The 17679-nt window shown below is 38.6% G+C and overlaps 1 protein-coding gene across 1 annotated transcript in view; it reads right to left on the bottom strand.

Annotated features, from left to right (window-relative positions):
* LOC138159851 (receptor-type tyrosine-protein phosphatase N2-like) overlaps positions 1-17679 on the bottom strand; it is a 1065359-nt gene that overhangs the window by 860781 nt on the left and 186899 nt on the right. The window contains exon 2 of the mRNA XM_069086126.1: positions 5113-5163. Within this exon, the coding sequence (XP_068942227.1) occupies positions 5113-5163 (51 nt within the window). The remainder of the gene's footprint in view (positions 1-5112; positions 5164-17679) is intronic.

Genomic DNA, 17679 nt, shown 5'->3' with positions numbered 1-17679 from the left:
TAGATAGATAGATAGATAGATAGATAGATAGATAGATAGATAGATAGATAGATAGATAGATAGATGATTGATAGATAGACAGATAGATGATAGATGATACATAGAGATATGTATATATGTACACATATGTACATACATATACAGCTATGCATGTATTTGTATAAATATATATATAATTTTAGTTTATGCAGTAAATGAGATGAAACACAACAAAGATGTTGCAGATTATCTGAAAAACTAAGGAATAGAGAAATAGACTATTGTGGATGATACAGACTAACTGGCACATGGCAGGGTGGATAATCCGAAAGACAGAACACTGTCCATCTTTTTGTTGTTGTCGTTTCTTTTTTAATTTAGGCACGAAGGATAGGTTTGTCTTATTGCAGATTCATTCCCTACTTCAGTTATGCTTCAGGTGATATTAAAATGATTCTCATTCTTAAAGAATACAAGGAGTGGCATGGGGGCAACATGAAACTTATTGAGAGTGAGGGAGGAAAGACAGGCTAGCCAAGATGGGGGAAGATACAAAATGTTAGCTTCTGGAAGGCAGAGTTTTTTCATTTGTGTCTTTCTAAGCCTAATACCTATTCAGTAGACTCTTAATCAATGTTGAATTTTAAGGAAAGACCAGGACTTAAATGATGCCTCATTCAATTCCCTAAGGTAGAGTTAAATGCAAAGCCAACCTCAGGAAAGTTAGGCATTTTTAGTATTAACTTTGAGGATTTTAATACTAATTTTGAGGAAACAATAAGGATCAGGGATGAGCGACTATTTAAAGAATCTAATGGCTTAGTAGATCTATATCAAAGGCCCGAGATAAAAATCTTTGTGCTCAGGAGTCAGATTTAGAGTGTGCTAGATGGTCAGTGTTTCTATCTCCTTTTAGGAAGACCTTTATCCATTAGCAGCATTTGCATCTGCACTCCTCTCTGATTCAAGGAGACTCAAAATCCATGAAATCAATAAGTATCCTGCTAGATATATCCATCTGCCTCGATAGTGTGGCTGGAATGAACTGTCCAGTCACCAGTGGCAACCATTAATCTTAAGTCCTTTCAAAGACAGTAGTGATCTCTGTTTTATTATTCCGTATCAATGAAGCAAAGAGTACAGTTTTATAAGACCAGTCTTGTTGCTTTGTAGGCCTAAATGGTGCTAAAAATAATTCTAAGCACTATCTATTCCCCAAAATCAGGACTGTGAATGTATTTACATGGAAATTGCCTTGCCCTTCCAAAGCTTTTAGCTTAATCTAATATCAGTATAATTCCATAGTACAAAGGCAAAGAGAGGTGATGGGTAAAGGTAGATTACAGGGTTCTTTTCTTTTGTTGATGCTACTCAAGCATGGAATCTCTTTTCCTGCCCCCCCTTTCTCTCCTAGCTTCTTAATAATCAATCTTTGCTGTATCTAAGCATAACAATGGAGAAACCTGCCCCAATGAAAGAACTGCATGAGCTAATCTACAAATATACAAGGGAGTTAGATTCAGTGACCAGAAAAGGGGGCAGTTTGTATTACAAAAGAATCTTAAAGATAAATAAAATAGAAATGTCTACTGCCTTTGAAAAGACTTCAGTTTTGGGGGCGGCCAGGTGGCTAAGTGAGTAAGAGCACCGGCCCTGTTGTTGGGATGTGTTGGGATGACCTGGGGATTGAATCTGGGCTCAGATACTTAGCACCACACCCAGAAATAACTGGCCGTGTAACCTTGAGCAAGTTAACTAACCCCAATTGCTTTAAAGAAAGAAAAGGCTTCAGTTTTAAGACTGCCTATGGTGACTAGAAAGTTCCTTCTAGCCACAGCTTACAGGCAGACAGACATATCTAGTTAGAGACTTGTTTCCTTCATGAACCCCCAGTAGCCTTGGCTACAAGAGAAAGAGCACAGAATTGATTTACCAGGATGGTAGCAAAGACATGGTGTTGAAGTGGGAAAAGTGTTAGATTTGGAGTCAGGACATGTATTCAAATTCTGACTCAGCCGCCCCTATCTAAATAGCCTTGAGTGACTCTCTTAACCTCTCTAGTGACCCAATTCATCAGCTATAAGAGGACTGGTCAAGAGGATCCCAATAGTTCCATTTGTTTCTAAATCTATGATGCTATGTTATTCACAATCACAGGTAACATGTGGCCAGATTCAGCTGGACTCATGATTTCAGACCAGGCAGGGTGGAATAGTAGGTCAGTGAGGTAAACTTGGAGCTGGAAGTTGTATTCACTTCATCAGTCATTTGTTAAATGTCTATTATGTGCCACGTATTGTGCCAAGCAATGGAGATATAAAGAAAAAAATTCAATAGATACTGCCCTCAAGAAACTTGTATATTACTGACTGGATTTCAAATTCCACCTCTCAAAATTCACTACTTGTGTGAGCACAGACAAGTCATTGTAACCTTTCTGTACCTCAATTTCCTCATCTATAAAATGAGGATATTAATACCTAGGGCACTTCTTATATAACAGGCAGCACAGAACAGTTGATAGTGACCTGGCTTTGGGGTCAAAAAGAGAGATTTCTGGGGTGGCTAGGTGGCACAGTGAATAGAGCACCAGGCCTGGAATCAGGAGGACCAGAGTTCAAATTTGGCCTCAGACAATTAGCACTTACTAGCCCTGTGATGTAGGGCAAGTCACTTAACCCCAACTGCCCTGCCTTCCCACCTCCAAAAAGAAAAAAAAAGACAAATGTCCAAGCCCTACTATAGATGAAATTCAATACTTTCAACAAGTCACTTAACCACTCAGCATCCAGGACAAGTCTTTCGTTACATGATTAACAACCAGCTTCCAAAAAGAAAGAAGGTACAGAAAGCACTTTTAAGTTTAATCTTCATTATTTTCTCCCCTACTTCCTTAAATCTAGGCAATGAACAAAATAATAAATCAAGCCCTGATTTGTAGCAGCTGCTGACTTCTAAAAGTGTAAATGCTCAAAATGAAAATTCAACAATCACTGTTCTCTCTCTGTCTCTCTCTGTCTCTCTGTCTCTCTCTCTCTGTCTCTCTCTGTCTCTGTTTCTCTCTGTCTCTGTCTCTGTCTCTCTCTTTCTCTGTCTCTGTCTCTCTCTCTCTCTCTGTCTCTCTCTGTCTCTGTCTCTCTCTCTCTCTGTCTCTCTCTCTCCCTATGCAAGCACAGTCTCCAACATGCCCTTGGACTCACAACAATTAAGGATCACAGATTTGTACCAAAAATGAAACAAAATTTTCACACATGTTTGGTCAGAGGCTCAAATGAGATAATGCATTTAAAGTTTTTACAAACCTTAAAGCACTATATGAATATTAGCTATTTATTATTATTGCAATTTCACCAGAAAAATAACTTGTGATGTGGTTATGTTCTAACCTAGGTCACCATCTGTCCAAATTATAACAAAATCCCCCTTGAAAGTAAACATGGTCATTAATTTTCATTCCTGTTTTTTGCAGGCACTGACCCCATTTCCCCTGTAAGAACAACTGTGGATAAGAGTTTTGCCAGTGCCTGCTACTTAATCAGCTTCCAGGCCAAAAATGACCAAAAAGCATCCATTCCTCCTTTGAAGTTTTATGATCTCTAACCATCTCTTGGAAAGGTGGCCTCAGAAGTCCCTGGCATCTCTTTTCCCAGATGGATGCCCAAGTTAAAAGCAAAGCCAACTCATTTTTAAGGGAGAGGGAGGGAGAGAGAAAGGGTCCACTCAGATAATCAAATCATCCTCCATCTGCTAAAGAAAGGATTTCATTTGTAGGTGTTTCAGAATTACCAGTCTAGCTGGCAAGTCAGCAAGTCATGAAGGCAAATCTGAGTGGAAGGTGGAACTTTGTTCAAGGCAGCCAGCCAGCCCTCTGCCACAAAGAAGAGGCTTTTGTTCTACCTGTGCCCATGTTTACTGAAGGCAAGATCTACACAATGACTTCTAATACAAGCTTAATCCTAGAAATCCAGCACACTTTTTATCTTAGAAAATATTAGGGAAGAAAGAGACTTTGGAAATCAAGTACAATCTTCACATTTTATACACAGAGAAAATTAACCTCAGAGAGATCAAGTGGTATGGGCAATCAGTGGCCAACTCAGCATTTGAACCCAGCTCTGGGGCTCCAAAATTCTTTCCACAGTCAAAACTGAGGTGAAGAGACAAACCAAGATATACAGTCAGCTAACAGAGAAGAGAGAGGGACTTGTGAATAGCATCTACTTGATATGGCTTTATATAAAAGAGTGTCTGACAGAAAAGACTCCCTTTGTAGGATGTGGGTCAGTCCATCCTCACTTTTAAAAGGGAGCCATCCCATCCTCCACAATCACCACTGTACTACCACCAACCATGCCTCTGTGCCATATTTCACCAAAGGCAACAGGATACAATACCAATTCCTCCTGAAATGTGGCATTATAAATGAACGGTTGCATTTACACAGCCCAATAGAATAAGATATTGTGTGCAGGGCACTCCAGCTGTTCCTGCTATGTACATTTCATCTGCCACACGAGTAGACTTTGAACCCTACCTACTCATGCAGAGTGCCACGTCTGCTGCTTTGTATAAGCATAAGAAGGGGGGGGGGTGTTTGGAAAGAGGGAAGCAATAACTTGCAGACAGCTGGAAGGTGCAAAAATTCAGTGAAATGAAACCAAACTGTTTAAGGAGGGAACAAAAAAAAAAAACACGAATGGCAAAAGTCCAGAGGAAGCATATATTCCATCCAGATTATTTCTCTCTTTTTATGCCAAAGAATCTATCTTATGTGGCATCAGGCTCTACCGGTTCTTACTACAAAGGCCTTTAAGGAGCAGCTTGAAATTGCTGGCAGATTATACTGCAGTGTATTTTTAAGAGAACATTTTTCATTTCAATTGATTTTCCAATTTCCTTTCCCTACAACTGCATCCAGGGAAGGTTCAATTCTTTCTGCTGTCTTCAACCATATTCCACATAAACAAAATTAAACCAAGACAATTGTCCCTGCCCCAATATCTGACCCAAAGTGTTCAAAGACCCTTCCCTTGCTTTCTTCTACCTTTCTCCCAACATCAGTAGCACTGTTCTCAAGTTAGCAGAGTGTACACGGAAGAGCAGAAATTGGTTAGCCAGAGACCTCCTACTTACCATTTACACAGATTTCAAATGGTCTGCAAAGGTCATCCTCAAACAAACAGCCTGTTGAGAAGAAGACAGATAAAGGCAGATTAGTGCCAGGAAAAGGATCATCAAAGTAATAGACTTTTTGGGGTATTAATGCTCCAACTTGAGATAGATGTTTGGCTTCCCTTAAGTGTAATAAATAATGGGGGGGTGAATATTAAACATCCCATTATATTTGATTCTTTCCAGTCTAATGTATAGGTGGTTTTTTTCCCCATGTACTAAAAGAATATGGGGACAACTTAAATCTATGTTTGAAAAGACCATTTCTACCAACATCCTCACATTGCCAGAGAATTCATACCAATTTCCCTAATCCAAATCTTTCCTTTCATCCATGCAGTACACAGGGACAAAGTCTAGTCAGTTAGCTGTTAAGAGTCAAAAAGCTTTTATTAAACACCAAGTACTCAGCACTGTGCAATGCACTAAGGATACAGAAAGAGAAAAACAAATAACAGACCCTGCTCTTAATGAGTTCATAGTCTAGACAATAGGCAAAAAAAAAAAACTACATACAAACAAGATATACAGAATAAATTGGAGATAATTGTGAAGGGAAGGTAATAAGGTTAAGGAGGACCATGAAGGTTTTTTGCAAAATGTGGGATTTTACCTTGGAGATCAGGAGATGGAAATGAGGAAAGAAAATTTCCAAGCACCTTGGACAGCCACTGAAAATACAGTCAAGAGATGGGAGTCTTTTTTGTGCAAGGAACAAGAAGGAAGCCAGCATGACTCGATCAGAAAGTACATGATGGGGTTAGAGAAGTCATAATAAGACTGAAAAGGTAGAAGGGGACCAGGTTATAAAGGACTTTGAATACCAAAAATTGGTATTATATTTGATACTAAAGGTGACAGGATTAGAGTATCTAACCAACTTTGAGCCATGGGCCTCTGGTGATCTCATGAAGCCTATGGATCATCTCAGAATAATATTTCAAAAGCATAAATAAAATAACAGGATAAATAAAATCAGAGGATTGCAAAGGAAATCAATTATATTAAGTTACCAAAATATTTTTAAATAAGTTCACAGACTGGTCCAACCATTCTAGAGAACAATTTGAAACAATGCCAAAAAAAACTATAAAACTATGCATTACCCTTTGACCCAGAAACACCATTATTAGGTCTGTATCTCAAAGAGATCAAAGTGTGTGTATAAAAATATTAACAGCAGCTCTTTTTGTGGTGGCAAAGTATTGGAATTGAAGGGATGTCCATCAATTAGGGAATGGATGAACAAGTTATGGCATATGATTGTGAGGGAACACTATAGTGCTATAACAAATCACAAAGGGGATGGTTTCAGAAGAACCTGGGAAGATCTATAAGAAATGATGCAAAGTGAAGTGAGCAGAACCAGGAGATCATTGTATACAGTAATAGCAATACTGTAATGATGGTCAACTATGAAAGACTTAGCTATTCTGAGAAATATAGTGATCCAAGACAATTCAGAAGTACTCATATTGAAAACTGCTGTTTTCAGAGGGAGTTTTATGAACTCTGAGTGCAAATTGGAGTATAATTTTCTCATTTTATTTTTCATGCTTTTTGTGACTTTATTTTTTATGCTTTTTCGATATGGAAATATGTTTTGCATGATTTCACATGTATAATGGGCATCTTATTGCTTGTCTTCTCAAAGTGGGGAAGGGACTGGAAGGAGGGAGAAAATTTGGAACAAAATAATGTTAATGTTAAACATAAATATAATAATACATTATATATAATAAAAAAATAAATATAATAATAATAATTTTTTTAAAACAAGTTCACAGACCCGGGTTAAAAACCTTTGGAAACTTCTTTCACTTTTTACCAGCATACCTGGCCTGTCCTAGCACACAGAAATGCTCAGCAGCAGGGCTACAGTCTGGTTACCATGTTGCTGTGGAGTAGTAAGGTACATTAGAAACAATGTTGCATTTGGAATCAGAAAACCTGAGTTCAAATTCTGGTTCCTCCATTTACAGGTTATATGATTTGGGGCAAGTCATTTAACCACCATGGGCCTCAGTTCTTCTCCAAAACGAGAGAGCTGGACTAGATCCAATCAATCCCTTATAATCTGTTCCAGCTTTAAGCCCATGATCCAAAATTCCTTGTAATTCGTGGATCAGTTCAAGGTCAGTATCAACTTCACCAAGAGTATCAAAATGGACAGGTACATTTTTGTGTGTGCTTAGAACTATAAGGGACCATAAAGGTAAGATAGTTTGACCTCCTCCAACCTTCTACCCTCTTCCAGCTTACATTTGGAAACTGAGGCCTAAAGAGTTTCAGTGATTTGCCCACAATCACAAAGCAAGCAAGTGACAGTAATGAGACATGAGGCCAAAATTCAGCATTCCTATTCCTTTCCTCAAGCACTAAGTACAGTGCCATGTATGTATGAGAAGTTCTCAATAAATATTTCTTACAAAGAAATCAAAGAAGCGATAGAGCAAGAAAACATCCTTTGGTTGGAGTTGACTCTAGAATACAATCAGTACTGGAGTTTAAGGTGGCTCAATGGTTAGAGTGCTGGAGTTGGAGTCAGGAAGACTCCTTTCCCTGAGTTCAAAACTGGCCTCAGACACCCTCTAACTGTGTGACTCTGGTCAAGTCACTTAACCCTGTTTGCCTTGGTTTCCTTATCTGTCAAAAGAGCTGGGGAAGAAAATGGCAAACCACTCCAATATCTCTGCCAAGAAAACCCCAAATGGGGTCACAGAGAGTTGGACATGACTGAAACATCTAAACAACAGTAACAGCTGGGGCTAAACTGACCAGGGTAGCCTTGGAAGAGCAAAGGCAGAGGGCAGAAATAAGGGCAGAGGAAAGAGAGAAAAGCAAGAACAGAATACAGGAGAGAAAAGGAAGAGAAAAAGGAAACCAAAAAAGGCAAACAGAAGAATAAAGAAAAGGACTTGATGGAGCTAACTGTGCTAAGTTGCTTCCTTATCTGCAAAATTTAGTTGTTGACCAAGACAATCCCTAAGGTTCCTTCCAAGCACTAATATTCCAAAACAAACCTTTGTAACAAACTGTGATGCTTTGAAATACAACCATGAGACAGTAATAAGCTACGATAACAAAAGTGGTGCTAGAAACCATAGGTTAGCCAGGTTTCCTACTTGCTTAGCTGAATGTTCATCCTCTATGACAGTGGTTCCTTACTTTTTTTGAGTAGGAAGACCCCCAATTCGGTTTTAAAAAGTTGCAGATTCCCACTCAATAATAGTTACCCTATTATCATCTGTTGATTGAGAAAATGTGTGACAAAAAAACTACTACAAATTCTATAACACTTGTAAATGGTTATGTACTCTAGCATTCTATTAATCAAAGCAACATTCACATACTCTTGAAAAATAACAATACCTACAGGTGTGAAGCAAGGCGGCATATTTCTCTGGAACTCAGTAGTAGACATACATTCTTCGCCCCCTCACAATAACTCTGGGTTGTCTTCTCCCTCTCACCGCCAACCCCCACCCCAGAGGTCTGCTGTCCATTTGCAATCTATGACCTTACTGCTTCTTTCTCTGAAGCCTTCCTGGACACTAAAAGATTTGTTTCCTCCAGGACATCCATGCCCTCAACACACTCAGCATGATTAGCTCATTTTTCCAACCCTGCAGAAAGACTTTGAAGGATCTGGGAGAAATGGAGTAGATGAAAAGAAAATAAAAGGGCAGATGGACACATGTGAGAGAGATGTGAAATTTAGATATTATGCCTTTCCTGATCTCATCAACTGCAAGTATGCTCTCTCTCTCTAAAGCCACCTTGTAATCAACTACTTTGAATGGATTTGTATTTTGGAATACAATATATATATGTATATATATATGTATATATACACATATACACACATTACATGTATGTATATGTATGCATATGTGTATATGTATGCACATGTGCATGTGCTTGTGTATTATGTGTCTCAGGCTACTCTTCAGTTAGAATGTAAGATCCATGCTAGGAGGGAAATTTCATTTATTGTATCCATATCCTCAGAGCCTAGTAGTGCAGTGACTGGAACCCAGGAGCTACATAGTAAATGCTTGCTGGTTGATTGGTTGCTTCAGCCTATTACATATATGTGTAGTAATACCTTTAGTAATGAATGGGAACATATTTAGTAATGCCCCCTAAATCTTTCTGTAGAAAAGGCATTCTACTTTAATCATGGTCTACATAGGAGAACAGATTTAAAGTTGAAGCCCAGAAACCATCTAGTCTACAGCCATCATTTTACAGATGAAGAAATTCATACCAAAGTGCTGATTAGAATAAGCCACACATTAAAATTAACCCTCTGGGGAGGCCAGGTAGCACAGCAAGTAAGAGCACCGGCTCCAGTGTTGGGATGACCTGGATCAAATCCGGGCTCAGATACTCAGCACCACACCCAGAAATAACTGGCTGTGTAACCTTGAGCAAGTTACTTAACCCCAATTGCTTTAAAAATAAATAAATTAAATTAAATTAAATTAACCCTCTGATCTAAGTTTGAAACAGTTCCAACCTGTTATCCATGAATTTCCTACTCTGGGGAAACTAAAGTAGACAGCAAGCTGGAAAGATTCCCCATACACCCTGGGGTTAAAAAAAAAAAGTAACCACAATATTTCAAGTTATTTATTACTAGAGTTACAAATGTTATGCATATTTCACCCAACCAGTCAATATGCTAATTTCATTGCTAATTGATGTGTGTTGTTATTTGTTCTAACATGAAGGAGGACCATATTTCATTTTAAATATCAACCACCTACTAATAGTAATTATGACCATAAATCATCATGAAAAAGGAAGAGACATTTTGTCTACCAGACACTTAGCTCAACCTGTGCACTGCAGTGCCTAAGATACATTTCATTCTACCAAGCAGCAGTGACTGCCACATCCCATCTTTGGCATATGTCAGAGAGTATGTCAGAGCTACCCAAAAACTAAAGGGCTAACTGGTTCCAAGTACTTTCTCTCCAAAGTAGCAGTCAAAACCCTTCCCACAACTTTTATCTCCCTTTTACTTTACGTAGGATAAATGGGCTTTCATCCCTCCTAGTCTGTGTCCTTGCTATACAGAGCTTGAGCAGTGATTAGCAGCTCCCCTTTCCCTTGAATCAAAAGCATTTAAATACCAAGTTGGAAATTTAAAAGAAAAGGAAATATTAAATGAAATTCTACCTTTTAAATCGGTCGCCAATAATGTCTCTCTCCTCCCTCTCTGATGTTTATAAATATATAGAACCTCTCTTACAGTGTCTTAATTTCAGCTATTACTTTTGTGAGACAAGGGGTTAAGAAATTTCCATCAGATGGTAAAATTATCAGACATTACACATTTCCATTAAATAGCCAGAAAACAAGCACTTAACCCAATTTTCATTGCACACATACACATGCACACACATGCAAATACACCTCTCCTTAACTGGAAATTCACTTTCATTGTGTAAGACTGAACACCAAAGAACATAGCCATAGAGTTGACAAATTGACTTTCCATTACATGCAAGACCCATATATCAAATAAACATGTGGAGATAAGGATAAAAAACAACCCCAAATGTCATTACTTCTCAAGGATGGAGAGTAGGGGATGGAGTCAGCCCTCATCTTACTCATCAACAATCCTCTACTGAGAACCTCTGTTCAAGATTCTTGATCTTGTGCGAAATGCTCCAATGACATACAACAGAGCCCTCCCTTTCAAAGACCTTATGATCTAATTGGAAAAACAAAACATACAACAAATATGGTTAACAAGCAATACAAGACAGAATATTTTAAGCATCCACAAAGTGTTACACACAATAAATGCTACAAGAATTCAAAGGAAAAATATATCACTGAGTGCTAAGACAGTGGCAGATTTCTTTAAAAATATGGAACTAGAGATGAACTAGATGGTGAATCTTGGTTTGGTCTTCCCACTGCTGGGATGCTTAAAACCAGCAAAGCCCTTAATATACATCAGTGGATCTCAAACTTTTTGTTCTCAAGATTCCTTTACATTCTTAAAATTTTTGAGAATCATCCAAAAAGCTTTTGTTTCTGTTAATTATCTATCAATATTTGCCATTTTTACAATTTCCATATTTTAGTATTATCAATTTAGTGTTATTATGAAAGTAATTTTCACTTTTTGTCCCCCTCAATGAGTCATAGGAATCCCAATGAAGCACATTTTTGGTTAATCAATCAATAAACATTCATTAAAAATCTACTATGTTCAAGGCACCGTCCTAAGCTTTGAGAATCATTGCTATACATTATCTCATTGGCTCTTTCTACCAACCCTGTGAGGTAAGTACAACAGATATTTTTTATCCCCATTTTACAGATGAAAAAATTCAGACTCTGAGAAATTCAGTGACTTCCTGCAAGCAAGCAAATACTAAGTATTGGGGGCAAGATTTGACTCAAAGTCAATTCTGACTGGGATCCCAGTGATCCTTCCATTATATCAAGATGGCTCTACTCAAGTTGTTTACATTCTCTGTCAGAGGGAATGGCTTGAGCACTCCAGGAAAATTTGAAGAGAGGTTCAGACATGCTTTTGGCTGGGGAGGTCAGGGAAAACTTCGTAGAAACAGAAGAGGTTGTACCTGAGCTGAGTCTTGAAATTTAAAAAAAAAAAGGATTTTAGCCAGCAGATGTGAGGAAGAGGTGTATCCTTGCCATGAGAAAGAACCTACCCATATTCATGGAGAGAGAAGAATATGAGAAGAATCAAGAAAAGCAAGTAGTCAAGTTTTATTGAAATACAAAGTTCAAGAAGTAGGACAGTCTGAGATAATTCTGAAAAGAAGTCATGGAGTCAGGTGGAGTAAGGTCTTAAATACCATATTGGAAAATTAATATTCTATCTAGTTTACAAGTCATAAGGAGTCAATGATGGTTTTGAGGAAGACAGTGACATGGTCAAAGTTATAAGTTACGATTATCTCAACAGATGTATAAAGAATGGATTAGAGAAAGAGAAATTGGAAACAGAGCAGCTAGGTGAGAAGGCTTTACAATATCCCAAACATGTTAGAAAATCTGATTACAGTTTAAGCTAAATTCATAGCAGGATGTAATAGAGAGGAAAGGGCAGATAAGGGAGATGGTGTGAAAGTAGAATCAAAAGGAATCACAAGGGACAGGACAGAGGCTCAGGGAACCTTTATGCAAAAGCCTTGGCATGACACAAGGCAGACACAATGCTGTCTTATGTTATTTCTGCATGTTTTACATGTGTGTATAGCTTCCTTCAAGTCTCAGGTTTCCATTTTCTTCTTTTATTCATTTGAACAAGCTGCAAACCTGGGAGGGGGAACACACAATTAAACTTTACTTCACATTACTTCAACACACTAAAACAATGACTACTGAACAAGATAAAAATTCTAAAGGGAAAAATATCATCCCACATGTGGGGATTCTTTTCACTTTTTTATATGTAATCAAGAAATACAGTGATAAGGAAAAAGTCCCCACAAGTACCTTTCTAACTTAAAAAAATACAAAACTAAATTGTTTGCCAGTAAAAATAATCCAAAAAAAACAAAAAGAAAACTAGTCAATAAATGCAATTCATTTTCTTTTGATTGTCACTTTATGAGGAAATTTAAAAAAAAACAAAGATAAAGTTCTGCTACTTGAAAGTGGTTTGTAAATTTCAAATGAATATTATTATGGAAGTATCATAATACTTATGGCTTTGGCTTGCAGTTTATCAAGTGTAAGCATAATGATGAAAAGAAGAAGGGTATCCCAAGACCAATATACAAGAAGCCCATATTATAAACCATACCAATCAGTTGGTGATTATCCACATTGGAAGGAATCCCAGAGTGGAACTGAGAAAATGGAGATTCTACTCCAACCTCTGTCACTAATTTGTTGTGTGAGATTAAATGTGTTACTTAAACTCTCTCAGGTTCACAAGCAAAAAAAAATGTGTTACTGCTGGATATTTGAAATTCTTACTAGAAATTCCAAGAATCATAGAAGCTCATCCTTTTAATGACAGCTTAGTTAACTTTGAGAGGAAGTACAACATGAAGGAGTATTTTATTTTATTAAGATAGGATAATCCAGGCTGCTAGGTGGTGCAGTGAATAGAGCACTGACCCTGGATTCAGAAGGACCTGAGTTCAAATTTGACCTCAGCCACTTGACAGACTTACAAGCCATGTGACTTTGGGCAAGCCACTTAACCCCAATTGCCCTCCCAAAATAAAAACAAAAGATAGGATAATCGCTAAAGAGTGATTTAAAAGGAAGTACAACAGGAAGGAATATTTTATTTTTTAAAAAATAGTATCATCACCAAAGGATGATTAATATATTTTTCTGCAGGTACCATAGTTCACAGAGACCTTCTACTAAAGGATCAGAGAGAGAGAGAGAGAGAGTGTGTGTAATATCTCATCTTATGTGTGTGCACACACACATTCATAGACTGGGTTTAATAACAGTTCAAATCGAAAAAACGAGACTTAGGGATCTTATTTGATCATAATTCCCATATGAGTCAATAACGTGATGTGGCTGCCAAAACAAAACTAATGTCATCTTGAACTGAATTGAGCAATATATTCCGGAACAATGGAAGTAATCATCCTTCTGCACTCCATGCAGGCCAAAAGCATGTGTGGAATATTAAATTCTGTTCTGAGTACCACATTTAAATAAGGATATTGATAAATTTTAATTTGGTCAGAGGAGGTTAACTAGGAGGGAGAGAATTCCATAAAGTAAATTATGAGAAAATATTAAAGAAACTGGAAAGAATTGTGAACACTGAGCTGCCATTTAGAAATGAGAATAGACTGATTTTGCCTATGTTTAGTGAGAAGACTACCTGGCAGAAGTTACAAGAAATAAAGTTAGGCTTGAGATAAAGAACAGTTTTCAAACAATTAAAGCTACCAGCAATAGAGTGGTCTTATGAGCAAGTAAGTTCGCTGCCACTGAAAGTCTTCAAGCAAAGTTTAGATAACCACTCTTAGGGTTGAGGGAATTCCTCAAAAGGCAGAGGTTAGATTATATGCCTAAAGTCCCTATCAACTTCAATATTTCACAATTTCTTTATGTCATAAGGGTTAAATCATTTGCATACAAATATAATAGCTACATAGAGCCAAAGCTCAACCTACATGACTTATCTCACAACACCAGCATCCTAAAGAGAGCACCAGTGTGTTCTTTCTAATGTGGAAAATCATAGAGGCCCAGGAAATAAAAAGCAAAATTATCAAGTGAAATATTTGCATTACCCCACCTAGATCCTTATTATCATTGACCAACCCCTTATTTTTTGCAGGTGTCTTAGTTCACAAAGATCATGTACTAAAGAACCTGAGACAGACAGAGAGACAGAGACAAAGACAGAGGCAGAGACAGACAGACAGAGACACAAAGAAAGACAGAGGGACCTCTTTCATATATCACTCTCTTATTTCTCAATGAGTTCATCATTATAACAAGTTGAGGATGACTAGGGTTTTGCAACAGCACGCCAATTTTAGAAAGTGCTAATATTATTTACAATTTTTCAGCAGCACAGAGGCAACAAAGTTTAGTACCTAGTTAGAAAAAATAATTAGATAAAACAAAAAGCTTTTGACTGACAGCTAGGGTCAGCTTTACCTGTCTCTCTGCCTATAGTATGGCATGCTCCCCAATCAATTAATCCATCAACAAACATTTATTTATCATCTACTAAGTTAACACTGACCTCACTCTTGTGTTCCTCCAGCATTCATCTACTTTCTATAGTGTGGTACCTCTGCTCCCTCCCTCAACTAAGAACACACTTTATGCCCCTTGCCTTGGATATGGTCTGCTGTGATTCTTTCCAAGGGAGTAAAAATTCTGACTTAATGGCTCTGAAGGACAGTCCTTGGCTTTATCTCTACTCCAACTATGACTTTCATGCCTAAAAACATCATGTCCCCTCAAACACTTTCCTGTCCCTCAGTTCAACAAACCTCAACTTTCATGACCTTCACCTCACCTCTGCCACCTCCCCACCCCCGCCAAAGCTGACTCTGTCCATTTTCCTCTGGTCATGGAATTGAGGAGGCTAGGAAGTGCAGGGAATAGAATACTGGACTTGGAGTGAGGAACACCTGAGTTCAAACCTCACCTTAGATACCTTCTGGCTTTCTGACTCTGAGTATGACACTTATTCTCTCTAAGAATCTGTTTCCTCCCCTAAAATTGGGTTCATAATAGCCCCTACTTCACAGGATTGTTGTGAGGATCAAATGAGATAGTGTATATATATATATGGAGAGAAAGAGAGAGAGAGAGAGAGAGAGAGAATGCTTTGCAAATACTAAAGCACTATATAAATGCTATTATTACCATTACCTATATTGTACCACAAGTGGTACAATCTCTCCCTGATACCTCCTTTTCCCTCCTCTGTTTGACTGTCTGTCTCCCTCTCTCTCTCTCTGTCTCTCTCTCTATCTCTGTCTGTCTGTCTCTGTCTTTCTGTCTGTCTCTGTCTCTCTCTCCACCCTCCCTCTTTCTCTGTCTCTTTCTCTCTCTCTCACTCTCTCTGTCTCTCTCTGTGTCTCTCTCTGTGTGTGTCTCTCTCTGTCTCACTCTCTCTGTGTGTCTCTCTCTGTCTCTGTCTGTCTCACTCTCTGTCTCTGTGTGTGTGTCTCTCTGTCTCTGTTTCTCTCTGTCTCTCTCACACATATACACACATTCTCTCTCTCTCTCTCTCTCTCTCTCTCTCATACACACATACACACACATTCACCAACATATAATCAGTGGGCATAATCCTTGTCACCCTCTGCCACTCCCAGGTTCTCCTCCCACTGCCATTCCTGAGAAGCTTTTCATACTTTGAGGTTCATTGCATTTGACTATCTCATCTAATAACAACTAATAGCTTTGCCAAGCACTGTGCTAAGCATTTTACAATTATTATCTCATTTAATCCTACAACAACCCAAGGAAATGGGTGCTGTTATTGTACCCATTTTACTAGATGAGGAAACTGAGACAGAGGTGAAGTGACGGTTAGTAAGTTTATGGGGTCTGAAGACAAGTCTTCCTGACTCCCATTCAACCCTCTATCCACTGTGCCTCCTAGCTGCCCCCAAAATGGTCCAGTTCTTTGATGCTGTGGGCTACCTTTCTCCAGATCTATCTGTCTTTTTTCCCTTTCTCTAGCTCTATTTCTGTTTCTCTCTGGTTTCATAAGGAATGAAGTATTTAGATTACAGTCTTTCTCCAACCAAACCCCTTCCTTTAAATCCTCTTTTCTTCTCATAAATAACCTCCTTCTCTCCCATGAACTTCAATTGCATTCTACCTCAGTCATCCATAGGTATAACCATGCTGTAAGTCTCACTATTACCCAAAATATGACTACTTCTATGATCTCAAACTATAATGTAAACCATTCTCCAGGATTTCCATCTCTCTCTCTGCCTCATGCCACTTCAATGAGTTCTTCACCTTCCCTGTATAGCCCAACCCCTACATCTTTCCCCCGCTCCTCACATCACCTCTACCCTGGATTCACTTTGCTCCCCTCACTCCATGCTACAATTAACCAGTTCAACTATGCACCATCCTCCACTCTTGAATTCCTTTTTCCTTTATCTGTCTTCATACCCTGCCTATTCACAATCTCAGATCATGCCCACCACATGCCTTCTCTGCACTTACTGGGCTGATGTTTGGCAAAGTTACAACTCTAGGTCACCAAAGGCCCCTACAAATTCATGTAATCTCATCACAGCTGAGTCCTCGCTGTGGAACATCATAAGCCTTTTGTTATTTCCCAATTTGCTCTTTCCCCAACCTTCTGCCACATGGCTTCCAAAGATCTTTTTGAACTCTGCAGGTAACTTTGCCTCTTACTTTGAGATAAGTAAGGCCATGAACCATGAGTTCCTCAACTTTCAATTCAACACCTCCAAACCTTTCTACATCTTACCCCATCCTCCTCCTTTGTTCTAGTCTCTGAAGAAGAAATGGCCCTTCCAGACCAGATTAATCCCTCTAATTGTGCCCTTTATCTCAGTATCCTACTGAAAAGTTGCCATAGAAACAGGGATCACTAAACTGAAGATATGGATCCCTGTGGGCCGACACATTGACTTAGAAAACCACCATTAACATTATCTATGTTCTACTGCATTTATTGATCTGGTTAAATATTTTCAGTTACATTTTAATCTGGTTTAGGTCACACACGGTGATATTGCCAACCTCATGCAGCTGAATGACAGCTTTGACACCTCTGCCCTACTGCATCTCCCAAGGACTCTCCCCATAGATCAGTCACAGTGTCAGTGTCTGTCTGTCTGTCTGTCTGTCTGTCTCTGTCTCTCTCTCTGTCTGTCTCTGTCTCTCTCTCTGTCTCTCTCTGTCTCTCTTTCTGTCTCTCTCTCTGTCTGTCTCTCTCTCTGTCTCTCTCTCTCTCTCTGTCTCTCTGTCTCTGTCTCTCTGTCTCTCTGTCTCTGTCTCTCTCTCTCTCTGTCTCTCTCTCTGTCTCTCTCTCTA

Source organism: Petaurus breviceps, unplaced genomic scaffold (assembly GCF_028583685.1).
Source record: "Petaurus breviceps papuanus isolate PSGF00001 unplaced genomic scaffold, PetGlider_PUasm1.0 178, whole genome shotgun sequence".
Lineage (NCBI taxonomy): Eukaryota > Metazoa > Chordata > Mammalia > Diprotodontia > Petauridae > Petaurus > Petaurus breviceps.
This window is presented reverse-complemented; position numbering and strand designations above follow the sequence as displayed.